Below are 22,437 nucleotides of genomic sequence, written 5' to 3'. Positions count from 1 at the left end.
CTGAAAGCATTTCAAGTCAGAGTTAAGGGAAGTGCAGAGATGCTTTCAGGTGAGATGCGTATGCTTCCTATGTGGAAAAAAATGCCAATTGTTGATAAGAAATACTCCCTCCCCGCCAAAACACCAGCAAAGCTCAAACCTCCTGCTGTGTGGGTGGTTCCTACGGGGCTCAATGGGAAGGAATCTGAAACTGAGTTTCCCTGACACCTATTGTACCCCCCATGGCCTGTGGGCTGGAGCTTCATTCACCAGGTACTGTGGTTGTGGCCAAGGTCTCCTCCGAATGCTGCCTGGCAGTCTGAGAAAAACATGAAATGATCCCTGCTGCAGACTCGCCTCTGAACATGTAAACGATTTCCTCCGCAAGCAGTGCTTCAAATTACAAAGTTGTGCTTGCAGCTTGACAGAGATGTTTATGTATTTGTGGCTGGCTGCATGTGTTGTGTGAAAGGCGTTTCTGAATCCGTATTTAAACCTACTGGGCTATCTTCTGTCTTTCAGCTAAGGCAGGGTGTCCCCATTGCTTTGCGTGCTACCCATGAACTAGTAGGAGTAAAATTAACACATTAGTGTTTAAGGTTTTCAAATAGATGCTTGATCCTGGAGTGGTCGCTGAGGGGGAATAAACTGGAAACCAGTCCCTTAGCACTGTGCTCAAAGATCATGTCAAGTCACCTTAAAACATTTGGGTTGAAATTGCAGAGAAATTTGTTCGTGAGAAGAATCTCTGGTGCAGTTCATTTGCTGCAGTAGCTCTCGGTGGATATTGCTTTACTGTGGGTCTGCTCCTGTTGTATTTGCGCGTCTGAAGTGAGTGGAAATTTTGTGCCCATACATCAAGGTTAGGATGAGGCTCTCTGTGTACGTGTGATGTAGATAAATTGCTTGATGACCATGAACCGTGCTATGCCAGAGCTCAGCAATAAATCACACGTTAGGCTTTAAAACGCACAAATGGGAGCAAGACGCTAACTGGTTTCCAGGTGGGAAATGGTCAACAAAGTCCTTTTCTTTTTATTTCCTTTGTAAATCTATACTAATATCAGCAAATTAGGTAAGAAAGAAAAGGTGCCCAATGTAAGATGTCAGTGGCATATGGAGGACTCCCTTATGCTGGCCTTGTTCTCTGCTTTTCTTTGTGTTCTGGTTCTGTCATTGACGTTTCGTGGATATTGTTGCATTCCAGGGTATTAACAGGATTTTACATTTTTAGCTAGCTAATGATGGGGGACTTCTGACTGGCGTATTCTAGCCCTACGGGGTATTCTATTTTTGGTATTTATTAACATTTTCTGTCATGCAATATACAGTGAAAGCAATGAGCCTCAGACCTCTCGGTGTGTAAAAAAGGAATGCTTTAAAATGGCAACTTTTTTTATTATTTTGGTATTCCAGTTTCCTAATATTTTCCCCCGTGTGCTGTGTCACTGCTGGCTGGTGAGCTGGGACATGGCTGCCAATCAATATCCCACACAGAGAAAAAGAAATTGCTGCCACTCAGTTGGAATATGTGTATATGTATTTTAACCAAAGTTGAGATACGATTAAAAAAAAAAAAAAAAGTACTTTGAAGTCTGTTTTGTAGTTTTAATTAATGCAACGAGGGTTTTTATTTTACTCTCAGTGCAGATAATCTTAATCCATTCACAGTGACCTTTTCTTGTGCAAATTAGCTATACACGCTTGTTTAAGCAAATGGGCCTTTGCAAGATGTCTCTTCCTAAAGACGGAGCTTATAATTGAAAATTGGCTTACTCCCATCTGTCTGGCCTGTGTGAGAATACAAACGCAGATCTGGAGGTTTTTATATATAAAATATAATCATGTACATATGTATATACATAGACATATACATGCATACAAAAAAATGGCTCTGCCTGCAGGCTGTGGTTAAATTAGATTATTAGTGTTAGAAAATTTCAGTGCCACAAGTTACTGTCAAAATAACATCTGTCTGCAGAGTCCAGGACACTCTGGAGAATGGAGGGTGTTTAATCTGGATCCTTTTGTCTCAGACAAGGTTGATGCCATTCGCAGTTCCATGGGTTTGCCAGAAGTACGATTAGCTAATAACAGGCTGGAAACTGTTAGGATTTGATGTGTGGTTTTGGTGAATGGTTTTGAGGTGATTGATGGAATCGGAAAAAAACCCAGGAGTGTCTATAAGCACTTAAAATTTTAATTCAGAGGAGCAGGGGTCATTGCAGCTATGTGGTTAATCGCCAAAATTTGGCAGTTTATCCTTCTCACCACACTTGACAATAACCACCAACTCATTGTAACCCCTCGTCCTTTTTTAGTGCCTGCTTGATAAGGGAAGGTTTCTTTGGCATAGTTTGAATATTTTTTGTTTTGTACAAACCTCCTGTGCAGAAATGAATGCATTTGTGCATGACTTTGTCTAAATCTGAATAGAAATCAGGGTCATAGAAGTGCTGCAACAATGCTTTGGGTATCAAAATATTTAGTATAAGTTTGTTTTTAGAACTCATGCACACCTGTTTTTATAAAAATGGCTGATTATTGCAAAGGCAAAATTATTTCCTTCCCTCTCAGTTGCATTACCACTCTCCCCAGCTCTCTCCTATGGTGGTTGCTCCTGAGGATGAACAAAAAGGAGCCGGGGAGACGGCTGACACATGCGTGCACGGAGGGAGCTAGTTAACCTGGTGGTGAGCAGTCTTGGTTGGGGATAATTTTATCCAGATGTGTCTCAACAGCTGTTTGCATTTTCACGCCCAGTTACTCTAGCACTCACCGCTAATTGAATTTTCTCTTTTCTCCCCTGTTCTTGTTAGGTATGATTACCGTGAAATGCTGCACAATGCCACTTTCTGTCTGGTTCCCCGTGGCCGCAGGCTTGGCTCTTTCAGGTTTCTGGAAGCCTTGCAGGTAAGAGCTGCAGCTTAAAGCATCAGCTACATTGGCCGCAAGTCAGCGTGCAATAGCAAGGAGGTGGGGAGGAGGGAAATGTGTTTCATTTCCCTAGTGGACAGTAATCCACTTTGCAAAAGCCTCTATTCATACTTCTGGAGCAATTGGCAGCTTCTTCCCAGGAGGAGCTGAACACTGAGCTCATCTGAAGGTTGAATTGCGTTACCTCCAGGAAGAGGGTTTCCCTGGATGTGGTAAGGCCGAGAGGTTGGACCGGTTTAGAGCAGTATTTTATCAAGCTGTGAGACTTCCCGTGGGAGACACTGGCCTCTACAAGTAAGCCCTGGGGCAGTAAAAATAGCTTGTTTTCACGTAGCTAGAACAGACCTGCTTATGCATTGCCTGTCTTGAGATGATCCTTGCTGAACATGCAGAAGGTGGCCTGGAGGCTGTAAAGCCCCAGATGGAACCTTCACATGAAGTTGGATATAGGCTGATCTCAGGAAGCTCACAGTGTGTCTCGGATGGCACCTGAATCCCCTTCACTTTTTAAAAACATTTTGGTTAATGGTCTCCCTTTTTTTGCTGTTGGCCAGCAGCAGAGGGCAATGCAAAGGGACTCCTGAGTCACTGTGGCAGCAGGACTTGGCAACATAGTGATCAAGCCTGACACTGACCTACTCCAGCTGCAGCCAGCATGACGTTTTTTTTGGCAAGCATTAGCTCAGCCCTGAAGTCCTGGATCTTCAGTCAGCCATACAGAGCATTTTGGGAGATGCTGCAGTCTCCTCTAGGACTGGCATCTGTATTTCTATGGGGGCTGGAGTGGAGGGAAGGGGAGGCTGAGACGCTTCTTGGTGTCAGTGAGATGGCAAATAAGGACACCTTACAGGGTCCTGCCTCGGGGTGTCCTTTTGCCGTTTGGAAAGCGTCCCAGCATTGGCAGTAAAGCTGTTAATGAATAGCATCACATCACTTTTCTTCATCAACCACAAAACGTCCTAGGCTCTACTAAAGAGTATTGTTGACTGCAGTGCAGAGCAGCATTCAGGTACCTAAGTGTAGGTGTGTAATGTCATTTTAGGAGCCCAGCAGTACCCTTCTGGCTTTCTGCTGCTTCTCCAGAAGGCTTCCAGTAGAACCTGTGTCGTGTCTGCCAGCCTTTGATGGGTTTCTTGGGTACCCTAGAGCATCCCAAATGCGCTGGACACTTAGGTTTAACCACTGAACCCCATACCTACTGTCACATGTGAGATCCAAGTTCTGGACTGTCACCTCTTTGCTCCTACTCAGAATAATAGCCTGCAAAGTGCTGTTCCCTCTCCAGCCTCTTCGGAGGAAGAAGTGGGACTGGCTTATTTGGGATGAAGAGTCACTTCAGATCCTCCTGAAGAGCACTGCTCAGCTCTTCTCTCATCTGGGCCACAAGTCATGCAGCTTCTGTTAGATACATCGTCTCAGGAGAAGAAAGCAGGGAGCGTACCTCACTGTACAGAACTTGGAGGCTCCTGGTCGATGATGATAAAATGCAGGCACTGAGGATTTTCCTAGCAGGCTAGCAGTAGTATTCACTGATTATGATGAATTCCCAATTTTTGTCTGGCTCCAGGGCATGTTGAAAGATGTAATCCACATTAGTGGAATGTTTTAAACATGAAAACACATTGCTAAGTGTTTTCTGGTTGGCTTTTTTCATGCACTAATGTGATTTCCTTACAGAAGATCACAGTTCTTTACACATTATAAGCATTGCTGTAATGCAGAGGCTGGACCGGTCTAAGATCCTATGTGTAGTACATGTTGCCAAGGAAGGTACAGCGGTCTGAAAGGTTCCCTTTTATACCATCTTTTCGGAGGTATGGAGAGGTCTGAAGCCCAGACCAGACCAAATTCAGAGCACTTAAGCTTGGCTTGATCCAAAAGAAACTGAACCAGAGCAAAGGCTCAATGCAGATCCTCTGGTAATAGGTTCTTTCATCACATCAGGAGGTTTTTGGTTTGGATCTTATGTTGTGATCCAGCTGACCAGAACATAGTGGAGATCATTTGTTTACAGAAATAACTGCCCTGTTTACTAAATATTCGCAAACTTGCTGTCTGTGCAGAGGACCTTGCGCAACTCATAGAAGATTAAATAATTTAGACAGATCATGCTGGTATGAAATAGATACTAAATGTGTATGCTTTTTGTTTGTTTTAAGACAGAAGGCAATTCTTATTTTTGTAGACAGGTGGTGACAGATGAGTTGTGGTTGTACAGTTCCCTCTGTTTGGAGAGTTGATATCAAACAGGATAGGGAATTCCTTTCTCCTTTGTGGAAAAAGTGCTCTGGAATTTAATATGATCTATATTTTCTGTGGGGTTGTCTTGCAACATATTATAAAAATTGAGGGAGTTAGCTCCCTGCTGAATAGTTCACAAAGCAGCAAGGGAGGCCATCATTTTGTATTAAATTCTCTGATATTACCTCTGTAACATTTTAACAGTTCTGCCCTCATCTGGCAGCGTAAGCACCAGATTTCAAATGCCACTCTCCATGCAAACCCCACCTTTCAGTGAATATGTATAAGCACAAAATGGAGAACCATAAACATTTGGGCTGCCCTCCTGCGGCCTCTAGCTTCTGGTATTCTTTGCCGTGTTGCCTCTCCTTCTGAGCTTGTGCAGAAGACAATGGTCATGGTGTTGGTGCAAACCTCAAAGCTTGCCCTAATCATGGGGTACCCGCTAACGACTGCAATGCCTCTGTGTGCGTACAGGCTGCCTGCGTCCCGGTTATGCTCAGCAACGGATGGGAGTTGCCATTCTCGGAAGTGATTGATTGGAACCAAGCTGCCGTCATAGGCGATGAGAGATTGTTATTACAGGTAAGAAAAAGACTACGGCCTTCAGCAGATCAGTTGATTATTGCCGCTGTCATCTAAATGGACGGGGAAGATGAATCCAAAAGGTCAGGGCTGTAAAAGAATTTTTATCATGAAGGGATTGTCTGTGTCACACTTGCTATGAACACATTTAATATGACATCATTCATTTTTTGACCTGAAGGTCATTGCAGCCACCAGGCCAGATTCTTAAATGCAGGAGACTCTTATTTTTCCTAGGAGCATGAAATTTCTTCTGGTGTGGAGCACCTGGATGACTCTCTGAGGCAGAGCTGTCCTGTGATGAGAGAGAAAACATTTGGAGCAGGTTCTGCTCTAGTCCTTCAGAAATAGTTTATCCTCAGGGGTCCCACCAGCACTGTGTGTCTGGCTGGCAGGTACTGAACGGACTCCTCAGGAAAGCAGGTATTTTCTCAGGCAGGAGTTACCACCTAACAGTTTTGTGGGAAGCAGAATCTGTCCCTTTTCTGGTGTCTGGACTATGTAACATTGCTTTCTGAAGCAGTGTTCATGTCACTAATTGTTAATCTCCTTGAGATCATAGAACAAAAGCAGGTTGAGAAGTTAGAAATTCCCTGCTACCTTCAGTATCTACTTTGGTTTTAGATTCACTAGATTATTTTTTTTTCTGTTTCCCTAGTGGGTTGTATGGTCTAAATACATTCTGTAAAGTATGTGGAGAACTTGATGTTAGGAAGAGTTCTTGAAAAATTGGTTTCCCCAAAGTAGCATTTGATCAAATGCCATTGCCCAGCATGAAGCTGAGATCCATGAGATCTGGAATAGCCACTAAGTAGCCACTAAGGGGTTGGGAGGGTGCGGGGGCGGTTATGGTTGAATTTAACTCATTGCCAGAGTGGCAAGCTCTTGTCACCCATGAAGAGAAGCCTTCAAAGGTACAGGTGTCTTGGCACCCCAAAAATGAAGTACCTTTGAAAATCTCAGTAGATGCCTCTTTACTTGTCTGAAGAAGTAAATATTCATGAAGAGCTGGCCTAGCAAGCCTTGCACAGTGCTGCCTATTCTCCTTAATGTGATACAAGCTGTAAATATAAAAGGGCCATTTGATTTTTGCTTCTGTGGACAGCACATTTTTCTGAGCAAAATTATTTCTCTCTTTAAATAATAATAATTTGCTGATCTTCCTGCTTTCCGGTAACATGCCATTCGTTCTCTTCACAGCTGCTTCCATATTGAGCAGCTACTGCACCGTTATTAACAGTGTTTTTAAAGAGCTGGCAGAGGGCCTGAATGTCTGCTCTGGGAAATGTTTTTGTTATGTTACAGTTTTTCATTTCCTGTTTGAGAGCAGCTCGGATGTTTTTATTTGCATATTCTCCTCATCATAGCGCTGGGAGAGCTTAACCCAGCCTTTCTGCATTTATTTGTGCAGGGTGGTTTTTCCCTTCCCCCTACTTATTACTGAAATGACCTTTTATTAAGATGTCATCCCGTTCTAATAATTCCAGTGTAATCCTGCCAGATTAGTATTAATACATCATTTTCCCCACCTGTCTTTCTGGACAAGTAGATTAATAACTAATAGGCAAATGCAGTTAAAATGGGAGCTCTGATTTTTCTTTCCAGATGTTGTAACAGAGCAGGCACCAAGGCTTCTTTTTAACCTTGACATTGTGTTTGCAGGCACTCGCAAGCATGGTGTGGTCTGTAAAACCATAACTTCTTGCAGTAACCTTCACAGTCAGAGCAGCCTTCCCTTTCAAAAGGCGTAGCTGAGAATGAGTATTGATTTTATTTGTCGCTCACACACGTACGCACATACACGCAAGATTGCACATAATGCAGTGCAATGTTTTAAGTTTATAGAAAAAATGCCGTATCACCACTGTGAAGTGACTTTGATCTTGTGTTTGGTGCTGGTAATGATCCCGGGTGTGATTAATACACATGTGTGTGCAGCCAGTATAGGTAATGTTCATTATCCCTCTACTTATTGGAACGTACTGGAAAAGTACTGAAAAGAAAGAATATTCACCCCAAAAGATGAAATTTGATGCAGTTATTTACTGCATCACGTCACAAATAGTGACATGATCAGTTAGAAAAACAAGTACTAATACATGTTTTTAGCTTCTATCTTTCATACTATTTTTGCAGGGAATATTGTACGTAAAGACCTACATTTTACCTAAAGGGCCTATAGCGAAGGAATGTAAAGTACCATCTTTGACAGTCTGACCATTTTCTTCTGTTCCAACTTGCTGTAGTGCTAACTCTCTCATGAGCTCAAATTCTGTATGATACTTAGCAATGTCTCTGAGATGAAGATCTTTAGAGACGAAAGGCTTACGGAGTAGAGGTTGTCCCGTCTGACAGTGCACCCTGTGGAGCCATGGTCCTTTTGGACACAGTGTCCAGACCTGGATGCAAACTATGCAGTAAAGAATTTAATGATTCTTGTGGAAATTTTTTATACATAAATTCTTAAAGTCTCAAATTTTCTTCAGGAAAATGTTTTGTGTGAAGTCATTTGATTCAGGAGCATGTGAAAGCAAATAATGATCACTGCCACCTCTCAGAATATTTGAGGAATAAGCAAAGTGTGTTCTGGTCAGGAAAGGGCAAGATGTGGTGGGGTGCAGATAAATTTCAGAATAAGCTGGGATGTGCAAAACCAACACACAGCCCAGGTATATGCTTTTACAACTAATGACTTAGGTGAAAGATTTGTGAGAAATGAGTGTCTGAGAACAAGGTGGCATAATCCGAAATCACAAAAAAGTAGGCACAAAAGCACAACTCTTCATTCCCAGAAAAAATGAACACAAATCAGCAATGATTCGGAGATGCCTTTGTGGTACTCTGAGTAGCTCTTGTAATCGAAGCAAATTGCAGTTAAATTCCCTTGATAATGTCAGTTTGCATTGTCAAAGTGGTGTACTGGAGGCCTTGGTCAATGTCCCAAGTTAAAGAATGACACATACGCACATTAGTTTCTCTCCAGTGTGGAAGAGGGTCATGGGGATGGGGCAAGATGTGGAAGTGAAGCCCTCCCCTTCTGATTCACTGAGCAGTTACATTTTTTAATGGCAAAGCATTGCAGCAGGACAATTTGGGTTTTATTTGTAAGGCAACTTATACCAGAATTAATCTGTTGATTTAATGGAAAGGGGAAAAAAGAAGCAGTGGTTTCCCTTGTGAATAACAGGTGTTGTGGGAGACGTTATTCTTTCCACCCACAGAAATTAGTAAAATGGAATTTGATCCACAGGCTCCCAAAAAGTGGAGTCTTACTTAAGATGTTGCTATGTTTTCCTTAGGGCACTTAGTGTTGCCATGCTGCGGTAAATGCAATTCCAGATCCCTTTAATATACTTTGAGAGTGGGGTTTATTGTTGGACTCTCAAGACCTGCAAGTACTAGTTTGTTAAAATACTAGTCCATGAAAAGTTTTGTGCGTGAGGGGTGTGTGGAGGAGCTGCTTACTGTGCCATGCCACAGCGCTGGGTAGAGGGAGCTTTTGTTACCATAAACCAACCAAAAACTAAAAGAGAGCAGGTTAAAAAAAATTCATATATTCAGTACCAAAGGTTATGAAGGGTTGTGTCTCATTCGTTTTACATCAAGGCTTTAACTGTTGACACACGCATCTCTGTTGGACAGGAGCACTGAAGCTGTGCAGCTTGCTAATAGAGGAGAGGGCTTGTCAGCAGCATATTAATTTAATGAGATTGCGTTGTTTTCTGAAGCTTCTGACTATATTACATCTTGTATTACAGATTCCTTCTACAATCAGGTCTATCCATCAGGATAAAATCCTAGCACTTAGACAGCAGACACAGTTCTTGTGGGAGGCTTATTTTTCTTCAGTTGAGAAGATTGTATTGACTACACTAGAGGTGAGTAAAAATTGTCTGGGACCTTGCCGAGCAGCGAAGTTTCCATCCCTGTCCAGCTGCTCCTGTCCTCAGCTGGCGTTGAACCTTGGTTTTCATGACATGCAGTTGGTCACTGGGAAAAAAGCTCAGCATCTTGATAAGTTTTCTCCCCTAAGGAAGTACTTTCTTCATTATCAGAATCCACATTAGAAAACTGACACGGTGAAAAATGGGAGCTACCCTACACATGGGAGAGTTGTCATGTGTGATCTTGCCTTCGCAAATCTTTATGGCTTATGAATCACTATCCTTGTCATTGGTAGTCAATGTGTTTCTTTAAGAAACCTTTCTGGAATTCATTTTGGAAAAAATATTGCTGTAGAGCTCCTCCTTGACCATACCTTAACATCTTGATGCCTTGGGGCTATTGGTCTGGCTCAAGGAAAAGGAGGAGGCTTGTAAATCACTGTGTGTTATCTCCACACACAGCATAAGGGGAAGGCCTGATCATCCTTGTAAAATATTAATGAATAATCATAATTAGACTGCTATTAAACAGGGAGACAGATGATCTCAAATGTGGAGAGAATCCTTTCTGGATGCAGAGGCAGAGGAGAGATGAAAGGCTCTTTAGAAGTAGGGCCCAGGCTACAATTTCAAAAGCAGGTTTCTCTTCTAATTGTTTCGCAATTTTGCACATAAATTTTTGACACTCTTTTACCGCTGGAAGTGGCTCACTTTGTAGGTGCAAATGCATTTGTCTTATGCTAATGCTTCTGCAATTGCATCCATCTTTGTGCACAGTTGTAAAGCTCCACATTTCCCGCTGTGCTTGCTTTCCCCTGAAAACTGCAAATGAGTGCTGCTGTCTGCAGTACAGGTTGCCCGTGGCTGATCTACCTCCAGCTGCTGCAAGACAGTCCCTTAGGTTTTTCTGTGCCATTGAAGAAAACCAGCCAGGGAACATTATCAGAGCCCCTGGCATAGCTATCCTCGCAACGCTCTTCTCGCCCTCGGAAGAGCATGTCTTCATCTGTGCTGCCTGTTGGGAACTGATCTGCATCCTCAAACCCCATAAGCACTGATGAGGTAGTGATAATTATCACAGCCCACGCCAGGATCAGACTCACAAGGCTGGAAGACCATGTGCCAGTTTTTGCAGTCTAATTTACCCTTACAGAATCATAGAATCATAGAATGGTTTGGTTTGGCAGGGACCTTAAGGATCATCTAGTCCAACCCCCCCTGCCATGGGCAGGGACACCTTCCACCAGACCAGGTTGCTCAAAGCCCCATCCAACCTGGCCTTGAACACTGCCAGGGATGGGGCATCCACAACTTCTCTTGGCAACCTGTTCCAGTACCTCACCACCCTCACAGTGAAGAACTTCTTCCTTACATCTAACCTAAATCTACCTCCTAGGGACAACAAGGGTGCCTCATGTATCATCTGCCCCTTCCCTGCATGCAGCCCATTATCATCAGGGATTGCTAAAAGGAGAGTGTCGATCGGCTCTCCTCACTGCCCCTCTCCTGCCTGCAAGGGGGCTGGTCTTGAGGGGACGTAACCTGCAGCCCCCGTGGCCTTGGAGTCCATCACATCAAGCTCCAACACTCACAGATATGTCTTTAGCGCTGCCCTGGGACACGCTGGCCCCTGTGGCCGCAGGTGCTCAGGGGACAGCAAAACCCGTAATAAAGCTGAAGCAGCTGGGCAACCAGCAAGCTGGAGTTTCCGCTCTGAGGGGAAAAACTAAAGTGAAAACAAAAATCTTCCTGGAAGGTTTAATTTAATGAAACCCAGTAATGTATGCCTGGTGTTGAAGTTATGTTCTGGGTTTTTTCATTTGTTTGCGAGGGTGGTTTTGGTTTGAGGGGTTTTTTGTTTATTTTTTAATTCAGGACTCTCAGAAATTTTTGAGACAGCTAAGAGGGATTCTGTTCTTACGAACAGATACTTGTTTCACATTTCAACTTGCCTAAGTAAAAGTCCTGAGTTAACTTTCCTTAGGAAAGGAATAAAAAGGTTGAGGAGTGATTTTGGTGTCTGAAATCTGCAAGCAGTATATCCTCTTCTTAAAATCTGATGCCTGGAAGTAAATTCCTAGCAGGATTATTTCTTTCTGGTGGACGTTATCCATCTTTAGTTGTAACACTGTTGTGTCAGAGTGCTGTGATGACGCTAGATAGCATCAGAATAATCACTTGCCTGCTGACTGCAGTGCTGGTACATGTCCACATATGAGGATATCAGTCTAGAAAGTCTTCACCAACTCAAGTGTCTTCAAGGACATCACAGCTCTCTACTGCCCTTTATCCTGGACACCTCTGAAAACGTTAAGTCACATTTTAAGGTCCTTGATCTTCTCACAGCATTTGGCGGCCTAAGCAAAACAGCTTATAGCCCAAAATAAGAGGTTTGAATCATTTGGCCAGCAGCGCCATATTGCAGGCACAGAGGAACTGCGCAGTGCTGTGGACATGGTGTCGGTTAGGAAACGATGTTCATGAGTGTCTGCTGCAGGCTGGTGAGTGGGAGCGCTGGCAGCGCAGCAGTGGACTGCTGCAAACAACATCCAGACGCATGCTCCAGTGTATCTGCACTTTTTGAGCTTGGTCTTCTCTGAAAACAACCCCAAAACATCTCTAAATCCCTGTGTGGCATGCTCAGTCCTCCACTTGGGAAGAGGAGGGGAGAAGGACAGCACAAACTACAGACAAGAAATGTTTGATGCTTGGCCGGGGCATGTTGAGAAGCAGCAATGATTAAGGCAATATGTAATCTTTTTGAAGTGTGAGGATGAGGGAGACAAAAATATTGGACTATTAATGAATTCCAAAAAGAAAAGGGAGATCTTGCCAGAGATCCTAACCCCTTCCTTCTCTTATTAAACTTCCTGTCATGCCTCATCATTGGAGAGACCGTGTAGCTGCTGTCTGTCTCTGCAGTATGTGCAACACTATACACTCTGCATTTTAATTGATTGGTCCTCCATGTTATCTTTTTTTATACTTTTCTGTTCTCTTTCTGCCAAGTTGTCTTTCCTCCTCTCTATCATGACAGACAGCTAGGTTTCATATGTAGACCAGGAGTGTGATAAATTAATCTTCCATTTGTTAACTGTGATAAATCACCGAGGCCAGCTCCCCAGCCTGGTACGGAACCACGCTGGTGAGATTTGTGTGCCTGACGTGCACCGAAGGCTGCGTGTGCTGCGTGGCACCAGGGACCTGCTCTGTGTTAGAGCTGCGCTCGCTCCGGGTGCGCTGAGGCAGCATTGAATGCGAGCCATGTGTTTCCCCTGCAGCCTTGTTGGCTGCCAGCGCGGTGGAAAACTCCACCGTCTGTGAAAACCTCCTGACCATGTAAATTTGCAGACTTCTCCTTATCTGATTATGCCCCAGTTCTGAGAAAGCAGGAGGAAGGAGCTGTAATATTTAGGCTTTGTGGTAAACACTTGAAAATATGTACTTTCTAGGTTCTGTCTTTGTCTAGTGGCATAACATGCAGATGGAGAAACAGCAGTCATCGTCTTTTTTTTCCTCTTCCCACTACCATGCAGGAGGTCTGACACTGATACACCTAACTTTCCAAACAGAAAGATTCAGATATGCTCTTGTCAGTGATGGAAATACAGTCCTAACTTCGTTATTCCGAGACCAAAAAAATAAGTTAAATTAACTTACTCATGTGAGCAAATTACTGCGTATTAGCTATGGTAATTGGCTGTAGGCAAAATTCAGGCAAACATGCAAACACCTAACATTTGCCCAGTTTAGCAGTACGTATATCACCACCAGCAGTGGATTGTCTAGCACAATGTAACTGGTGTTTTTTGTTTTGGCAATCAAAAATTCCAGGAAAACCGCTGCTTGCGTGTCGTGGTTTAACCCCAGCCAGCAACTAAGCACCACGCAGCCACTCACTCACTCCCCCCCACCCAATGGGATGGGGGAGAAAATCGGGAAAAGAAGCAAAATCCATGGGTTGAGATAAGAACAGTTTAATAGAACAGAGAAGAAGAAACTAATAATGATAACGATAACACTAATAAAATGACAACAGTAGTAATAAAAGGATTGGAATGTACAAATGATGCGCAGGGCAATTGCTCACCACCCGCCGACCGACACCCAGCCAGTCCCCGAGTGGCGATTCCCGCCCCCACTCCCCAGTTCCTATACTAGATGGGACGTCCCATGGTATGGAATACACAGTTGGCCAGTTTGGGTCAGGTGCCCTGGCTGTGTCCTGTGCCAACTTCTTGTGCCCCTCCAGCTTTCTCGCTGGCTGGGCATGAGGAGCTGAAAAATCCTTGACTTTAGACTAAACACTACTGAGCAACAACTGAAAACATCAGTGTTATCAACATTCTTCACATACTGAACTCAAAACATAGCACCGTACCAGCTACTAGGAAGACAATTAACTCTATCCCAGCTGAAACCAGGACATTGTGCCAACACTTACTCATGTGGTGCAGAGGGAAGGGATGCCATCCAGAGGGACCTTGACGGGCTTGAGAGGTGGGCCTGTGTGAACCTCATGAAGTTCAACAGGGCCACGTGCAAGGTCCTGCACATGGGTCGGGGCAATCCCAAGCACAAATATGGGCTGGGTGATGAGTGGATTGAGAGCAGCCCTGCGGAGAAGGACTTGGGGGTGTTGGTTGACAAGAAGCTCAACATGACCCAGCAAGGTACACTTGCAGCCCAGAAAGCCAACCATATCCTGGGCTGCATCAAAAGAAGCGTGGCCAGCAGGTCGAGGGAGGTGATTCTGCCCCTCTACTCTGCTCTCGTGAGACCCCACCTGGAGTACTGCCTCCAGCTCTGGAGCTCCGAACATAAGAAGGACATGGAGCTGTTGGAGCGAGTCCAGAGGAAGGCCACAAAGATGATCAGAGGGCTGGGGCACCTCTCCTATGAGGACAGGCTGAGACAGTTGGGGTTGTTCAGCCTGGAGAAGAGAAGGCTCCGGGGAGACCTTATAGCAGCCTTCCAGTACCTAAAGGGGGCCTACAAGAAAGCCAGAGAGGGACTTTTTACAAGGGCAGGTAGGGATAGGACAAGGGATAATGGCTTTAAACTGAAAGAGGGTAGATTTAGATTAGGTGCAAGGAAGAAGTTCTTCACTGTGAAGGTAGTGAGGCAGTGCAACAGGTTGTCCAGAGAAGTTGTGAATGCCTCATCCCTGGAAGTGTTCAAGGCCAGGTTGGATGGGGCTTTGAGCAACCTGGTCTAGTGGAAGGTGTCCCCACCTAGGGTGTCCCAGCCCTGGAGGCTGAATTTGTCCAGTTACAGCTTCCCACCACTGAATCTTGTTATGCCTTTGCAGCAAGTTTGAAAAAGCTCCCATTGGTGTAAGAACCACTATGGTTCTTGCATACAGGCATCTGATGTGAAGTAACTGTAATTAGTTTTATAAATAAATATTAATTGTACAGCCTTGTTTCTTTTTTTGTGGCTTGTGGTATACTAGACAATAAAGTAGATGACCTAGCAATCTGTTCTGACCTTAAAAATCTAGGAATCTATGTGGCCGTCTGCAGAGACAGACAGTAGTTCCAGAAGATCTTTTTCTGTTTCATCCAACAAGGAACTGTTAGAGAACTGAGACGTGGAATCTGTGATGTATTTGAATGCTAATATCCCTTTATAATTAAGCAAAAAAGAATAATCAGTACAGCATGATTTGCTGAAAGTCTTTGTGGTTTTGAATGCTCTCATTATCTCAAAATAATACCTAGCTTTGTAATGCCATCCTCAAATAATTATTTTCTGTGAGTTCTGGATAGTAAAACTGACAATGAACTAATCGGGCTTACAACTGCTAAGATACTCTAATAGACAAAATATTTGAATTGAAATACAAAATGCAATGAATTGCAAGGTCCCCATGTCCAGAGAGACTAATGAGGTGCTCTGAAACCTATTGCACAAAGCCTGAGCTGCGGAAGTGGTGTCAAAATGTGCAGGTTCTGTGTCATTTTAAAAGAGATTAAGCAGGAATGTCTACTAATTTGTGTGCCTCAGCTTTTTGCAAAATGGGTGATGATTCCAGTCAGCTGGAGTCCCTGAAGCTTCTACCAGTGACTATTACCATCTATTTAAAAATCATCACCTCTCTTGTTTTCCAGATTATTCAGGACAGAATATTTAAGCACATATCACGTAACAGCTTAATATGGAACAAACATCCTGGAGGGTTATTTGTACTGCCACAGTATTCCTCATATCTGGGAGATTTTCCTTACTACTATGCTAATCTTGGTAAGTAAATCCTTGCTATAATCTAGTGGTATTTGGAATTTCTAGTGGAAATTTGGAATTTGATCTTTGAGTAGCATGTGCCAAGTGACTTACCATTCATTTCTAGTTAATGATGCGTTTTGTTTATCCTGTCTCAATCTTCCCTGCCCACTGTAGACTGGAATGTCTCTGACTCATCAACATGCATCATGTGCCTCTTCCCTGCAAAGATTGTTTAAAAAAAATATATGTCCCTTCATACTTCTTAGTTACCAGTAATTAATGCCTGAGTTGCTGACCCATTCATGGCCCAAGGGGACATAAGAGGAATAGCTTTTTGTTTTCTTTGTTTATTTCTGCTTGGCAAATTGGAAAAGTGGTAATTTACCCATGACACTTGTTATTGGAGTGCATAGTTGGTATGGATTTATTCTCTATACTATGTGTCTTCATATGGATCCTACTAGAAGGAATGAATAGAGCTTAGGTTCATGTTTCCTGAAGCAGGGCTCAAACGATGAGTTCTGCAGGGGAATGTGCCTGCAGGCTGAAGTGATCCTGCTTTCCAGACTGCTGCTACTTTTGGCTCAGCCTGTGCCATCCCACTTGTGTGGATCTGTACTGCTCACCTGCTAAAAATTCACAGTTACCATGTTAAAAAGGGAGAAGAAGGTTTCTGTGGGAATTTTGATGAAAAATGACTATGACCCCACACAGATGAATTTAGATGAGATTGAGAGCAGTAATGAAGGGTAGACACCAGTAGGATTTGTTATTTCAGGCAGAAAAGGAAATCATAGCGAGACAAAAATATCAGAATGGAAGGCAAGGATGCAAGCAGAATTATCAGCTCAGGAGGTAATTGAAGATGCATGTGGATGGGGATTGACCCAGAAAGAGGAAAAATCTGACAGAGGCCGTAATGGAACTGAGGAAACTGAACAAGCTTCTGGAAGTTGTGTAGATAATCTGTAGAAAACATCAAGCATCCAGAGCCAGGCAGCAAAACAGAGCTCGTGTCAAGAAAGACACTTGATTGAACAAACTAGATGTCAATGTTATCTGTGGGACAAACTGGATGAAAGAAAGAGATTGCAGGACATCTGTGGAAATAGTGAGTAAGAAAAGGCAGTAATTGTGTTGAAGTCAGGGATTTCAGAGGGTGTGGGAGTTAAAGGGAAGTGTGATCTTCTCTGAAGCATCTGGTATCCTAGTATCTGAGACGAAAGGAGATGGCCTAAAAAAACATGGCAAGGTTTGCATTAAGTGCAGATTATTTTTCCATCTCCAGAGTCCTTTAATCTGTACTAACTGGGGCAATATTGTCTTTACTGAACACATATCTCTTCACTTCAGGTCTGAAGCCTCTTTCCACATTCACTGCCGTTATCCACGCAGTAACTCCCCTGGTTTCCCAGTCTCAGCCTGTGCTGAAACTCCTGGTTGCTGTAGCGAAGTCCCAGTACTGTGCACAGGTAAGCAGCGCTGTTTGACTCTCAAATCACAATGGAGACAAAACTATTATCCCAGGAGTGAAGAGCCTACTGACTTCAGATCTTCTCAGTCCTGTTTCATCCCCCTGTTTCAATTCTGATGTTTCTTTTCTCTGTGATTTCTACTGTCTGTGACCTGCATGCATGGGAAACAAAAATTCTGAGTACAGTGGGAGTGGAGCAGAGACAGTAACTAAACACCTTTGTTTCATGAGGCAGGTAAAATAATGACTGCACTTTAAAGATCAGGATTGCATGTGCTGCAAACTGCAAAAGGAAGTCTGTGCCTCAAGAGCCCCTATGTGATCTTCCTTCCTCCTGCTGTGTCTCTTAGACTCAGCAGTGCCAGGATTTTGGCTTCTCTGAAAGAAACCCTGGGGAGTTCAGTAGGAGCACCCTCTTGCAGTGGAGTGTCACAAGTGGTTTAGCCTTTAATGAGAGCCAAAATAAATCATTGACATCCGTATGACCTGGCCGAGATGATAGAGACTTCCTGAGTTCCCGTCCAGCCTATATTTGCCTCAGAGGATGTATATTGTAAATAGTCAGGATGGGTGAAATTACTGTAGGAAGTGTTATTTTTATACAGATTTGTATCATTGTTGTTGATTTTGAAATTCCTAACTGAATTTAACATTTCTGTCTGGAGATCTGAGTCCTTAGGGTTTGGACTGCATTGCCACAAATGTCTCTGATCATGGTCCAATATTGTCTTTTAGATTATTGTTTTATGGAATTGTGATAAACCCCTCCCAGCCAAACACCGCTGGCCTGCCACTTCTGTGCCTGTCATAGTCATTGAAGGAGAGAGCAAGGTAGGTGGAGAGAAACACGGTAAAAGATTGCCTATGTTCTTCAGTGTGACCAGAATTTATTTTTCCAGCTGCTTTGGTGAAAGCTTTGTAGTTCCCAATGGAGTGACAGCTCCTTTCTATTCCTTGGCCTTTTGTACCAGCTTGGTCACAGATTCGTGTTTCATGCATGAGGCCCGTGCTCTCAGAAATTATCAGCATGGCAATTAATGCCATGAATCTGAGATTCACAGGTGGGACCCAGTTTTGAAATGTGGCCCTGAGAGTAGGTAGTGCTGACCCCATCTTTGGAGATTTCTGTCTCTCTGCAGGTGCATGAAAGTAGTGATGCAGCGGGATTTGTTGAGTCTGAGCAATCAGATGCAAGACTTTGGGGTCAGCTGTGGACTCAAAGGCAGAGGAAGAGATGAAAATGAATGGTGTTAACTCACCTTTGAAAAGTACCTTCTCTCGTGGCCTTGTAGGGTACTGCTGCCAGTGATGTGATCCCACCACCAAAAAAAAGGAAGGGACAAGGGACACTTGGCGTGGGAACAAAAACACCGTGTCATCTCTTGCTGTACAAAACACTATTTTGTTTGCACTTCCACAAAGTCAAAACAGAAACTGCCTAGATGAGAAAAGAGGAATCCACACTGAAGTGGATGATTCCTTTCCAAATGCAGGCCTGAGAGAAGCAAGACTTCATGCTTCTAGACTCTTAACTGAGACAGATTTGGGCTGGTCCCCTCTGCAATCTCTGTCAGCTGGCTATTGAGCTCTGTGTTTGCAAAGGGAACTTGTAGTTGCTTTGGCTCTACAATCGTATTTTGAATTTATAGTCCTGTCTTTGGTCTTTTCCCCCAGTCACCTTAACAAGGGGAAAGCGAGAGCCCTGCGAGGTTGGCAAGCTAATGGCTCTTGCCTTAGCTAGCCATGTAAACAGTATCAGGAGAGTTGCTGCAGGGCCAAGAAAGGCTGTAGTGATTTCTGAGCCTTTTGAATGTTGTGGGGTTTTTTCTTTCTTTTTGGAAAACTTGCAGAGGTGAGATAGAGAAGAAAATCTCTGACCAGTTCTACAGTGTTTGTAGAAATTGGCCCCAGGCACTGTTTAGATTACAAATGAGTCTCCTGAGTACACAAAGGTGTGTTTATAGTGGACAGTCTCTTCCCTCTAATATCCCAATGTATGCCAAATCGCTTCTTGCGTGGAAAAGCTGTTTGTTTGGACAAAGCTTGCAGAGCCAGAGCAGTGCAATTCAAAGGTTGCACAAAGGAACTGTTTTTAATCTTCAGACTTAACTGAAGCATACTGGCAGGCACAGTTACTCTGTACAGGTGATCACAGAGGTCTGCCTTTACCTAACCTTCACTCTTCCCCATGGAATCAAATTATATATATCACACCTATTTTACAAAAGGGAGATTTAGCTACAAAAACAAATACATGAGTAGTCCTGACTGTTGTACTATTTGACAATTTTATATGGTCTGTAAAAGAGCTGGGGTGAGAATGTGGGTCTCCTGCCGACCACTTGCTCTGCTTTGACTTAGCGTAAGCAAAGCAAAACCATCAACGCCTGCCAGATCACCTCCTCCTCACAGCCAGTGCCTCCCCAGACTGGGGCCATCATAGTGATGAAGGGATGCACTCCAGACAGACACTGTGAACATCCTGATTATGGAGGCAGAATTTTCTCTGGATTGAGGCATAGATTCCAAAGACTTGCTTCTAAACAGGTTGCAGGGGACGCAGAAGTGACCATGTCCCTGTTTCCATACAGTGATTTCCTCTTACTGGGCCTGATTTTTGTAGTGTTTTCTTGGCATAATAAATTGGAAGAGAAGTCTATTAGCTAGCCAGGCTATTTTTCCTAGCAAATGAGGGAAACAAATAGTGTTGTGTCCTTGTTACTATTCATCAGTTCTCAGAAGGTGCTAATTAGTCTGCTAAAGAAACCATAAGGATTCTCATTTCTTGCTGTTATCTTTTTGATCCTGCTTTCCCATCTATTTCCTATTACTTTGAGAACTGTCCTGCCATAGTTTTTAAAAGCTTATTCTGCATATAGATTTTATATATATAGTTCTGTCATGTAAGAATGTGACTTTTAAAAATGCTACAGTACCAATATAATTCTTGATGCAGGTGAAGCTTGACTGATAGACATGTTCCTTACGATACTCCTTTTCTGATGGAAAATGTTGCACCACTTGGCAGCACCTGCCTGTGGATACAACAGTAATGCACAGAGATGGAGCTGTTCCACTTTACAGGGGAACCATCCTGGTAGCATAACATCCTTCACACACAGCCTGGACTGCTTGGCTTCCCAGCTGCGTAACCTTATGAATGCTGCAAAGTCCTTCTCAGCTTTCATTATCTTTGATCCTCACACCCTGTAGGAGAGCAGAGGGACAGTCCTAGCTACCAGGGAAAATGTCCTCCCTAAAGAAGCTGTAGGTACATGTAATTCTCAGTACAGAACATTGCAGTTTGTAACAAAAGGAAAGCAGCTTGCTCCAGAGAGGGAGGTCTCTTCAGAAATTAATCCTCGGGTAGAAGGTGTAGGTTGACTGCTGGGTTGACAAAAATTACAGTCTTTCACTCTTGAGCTGAAGGGTCCTTTCCATCAGACAGAGATTTGTGATGTACCTCAGACAAGAGGAAATAAGAGTGAGGAATAAAATGGAGTATTTCCCTTGGTAATGAGTCCTTCAAGTGATTTTTTTCCTCCCCTTCCTGCCTTGGATACCCACAGGTTATGAGCAGTCGCTTCCTACCCTACGACAACATAGTGACAGATGCAGTGCTAAGCCTGGATGAGGACACCGTGCTTTCAACCACTGAGGTAAGGATCTCTGTTGTCTTGGGAGTCTGCTTGGCTCCTCAGCTCAGCATGATCACAGCAGATAGGCTCTTCTCTTGGCTTTGCCAGTGAGCAAATGTTACAAGATTTCCTGCTACACTCCTCAGATTTAACGTGTTGCACTTGTTTCAGCAACCCTGCCACTGCCTGCCATCAGTGGAGCTTTTCGCCCTGGTTAATTGGCTCATCATTAGCATATGGTTCTTCCGTTCTTTATTATTTTAGTAACATAGCTGCAGGCGGGTGTAGGCAGCCAAGAGCAGTCAGTTTTAATACTCTGTTCTCACTTTTCTGATTGGGGTAGCTTTTTTTCCCCCCACGTTATCAGCAGGGTGTAGGTGGAGAAAGAAGGGGTGTCAGGAGCAGGGGACTGCTGTCGCTCCAAAATACAGCACTGCCACCCTAATGCAGGATTTCACTGAGGAATGCTTTCTTACCATTGTGTCGCCCCATAAAATTGGAGATCTTTGCTAGTTTAGGTGTTGCAGTGTTTGTGCCAAGAGCAAGATAGCGCTAAGAAAAGAAAAATACTGTAGAAAACCAATTTTTACAACTGGGATGAGTATTGATTTCTGGAACCTCTTCCTGAGAACCACAGGGGAAACTGATGACAGTTTATATAGAGTGCAATATTTGGGAAATACATTATTAATGATGGCCAGGGAATAGCTTGAAAAACTCAATTTTCTTTTGTTTCCCCCTTTTTTTCCCCATGTTCATGGCCATTCCCTTCTCCCCACTTCACCTTCATAGAAATGCTTTTTTGTCAGTAATGGGGAACTTTCAATGATGCTACCACTGCTTATATGTCAGTGAAGAAATGCCTAACATTAGTCATCAGTCACTGCTATATTCCCTAAGATGTCGCTGAATTTGTTCTAAATGGAGGAGATTGCAACCGCTCTTCTCCCCAGTACGGATTTGTTGTGCTGTGGTTAGACTGCTCCAGAAGGAGCCACGGTAGCCCTCTTCTGCAGCACAGGTGGAAGAAGTAGTTGGCATTGAACCTATTTGATACCAAGATTACACCTTGGTAGTTTCTGCTAGATGAGGAAGCATATGGCTGCTGCCAAAGCGCTTGTGTGCAAAGCCCTGCACAGCCAAAAAAACCCAAAACCAATAAAAGGCTTTTATCCCAGGACTGGAGTTCCGAAGCAGGTTGTTGCTCAGGATGAAGGGTCCTGTCTCAGCTGCCCTGGGGGCATGGTAAGACCTCTCAGGGACTTCATTGCACTGAGGTGGTATTTACAGCAATCCAGCTTGTGGAGTCTGTGAGGATTTGGGGCTTTGTTTTGTTTTGACTGGTATTTAGTCATCATCCAAATTTTGGAGTCATTCAGGCTTCTGGAATGCATATGAAATAGTGTTTCTCATTCGACTTGGCCATGTTTTACCCTAAACATTCTGAAACGCAAATATTTGTTGTTGTGTG

The 22,437-nt window shown here is 43.6% G+C and overlaps 1 protein-coding gene across 1 annotated transcript in view; it reads left to right on the top strand.

Moving 5' to 3' along the window:
* Positions 1 to 22,437, top strand: part of EXT1 (exostosin glycosyltransferase 1) — a 186,584-nt gene that overhangs the window by 152,435 nt on the left and 11,712 nt on the right. The window contains exons 2-8 of the mRNA XM_069779945.1: positions 2,799 to 2,892; positions 5,635 to 5,742; positions 9,501 to 9,620; positions 15,740 to 15,872; positions 17,208 to 17,326; positions 18,064 to 18,159; positions 20,898 to 20,987. Coding sequence (XP_069636046.1) covers positions 2,799 to 2,892; positions 5,635 to 5,742; positions 9,501 to 9,620; positions 15,740 to 15,872; positions 17,208 to 17,326; positions 18,064 to 18,159; positions 20,898 to 20,987 — 760 coding nt within the window. The remainder of the gene's footprint in view (positions 1 to 2,798; positions 2,893 to 5,634; positions 5,743 to 9,500; positions 9,621 to 15,739; positions 15,873 to 17,207; positions 17,327 to 18,063; positions 18,160 to 20,897; positions 20,988 to 22,437) is intronic.

Source organism: Haliaeetus albicilla, chromosome 3 (genome assembly GCF_947461875.1).
Source record: "Haliaeetus albicilla chromosome 3, bHalAlb1.1, whole genome shotgun sequence".
Taxonomy (NCBI): domain Eukaryota; kingdom Metazoa; phylum Chordata; class Aves; order Accipitriformes; family Accipitridae; genus Haliaeetus; species Haliaeetus albicilla.
Note: the sequence above shows the minus strand (reverse complement) of the source record. Positions and strands in the feature narration are given on the sequence as shown.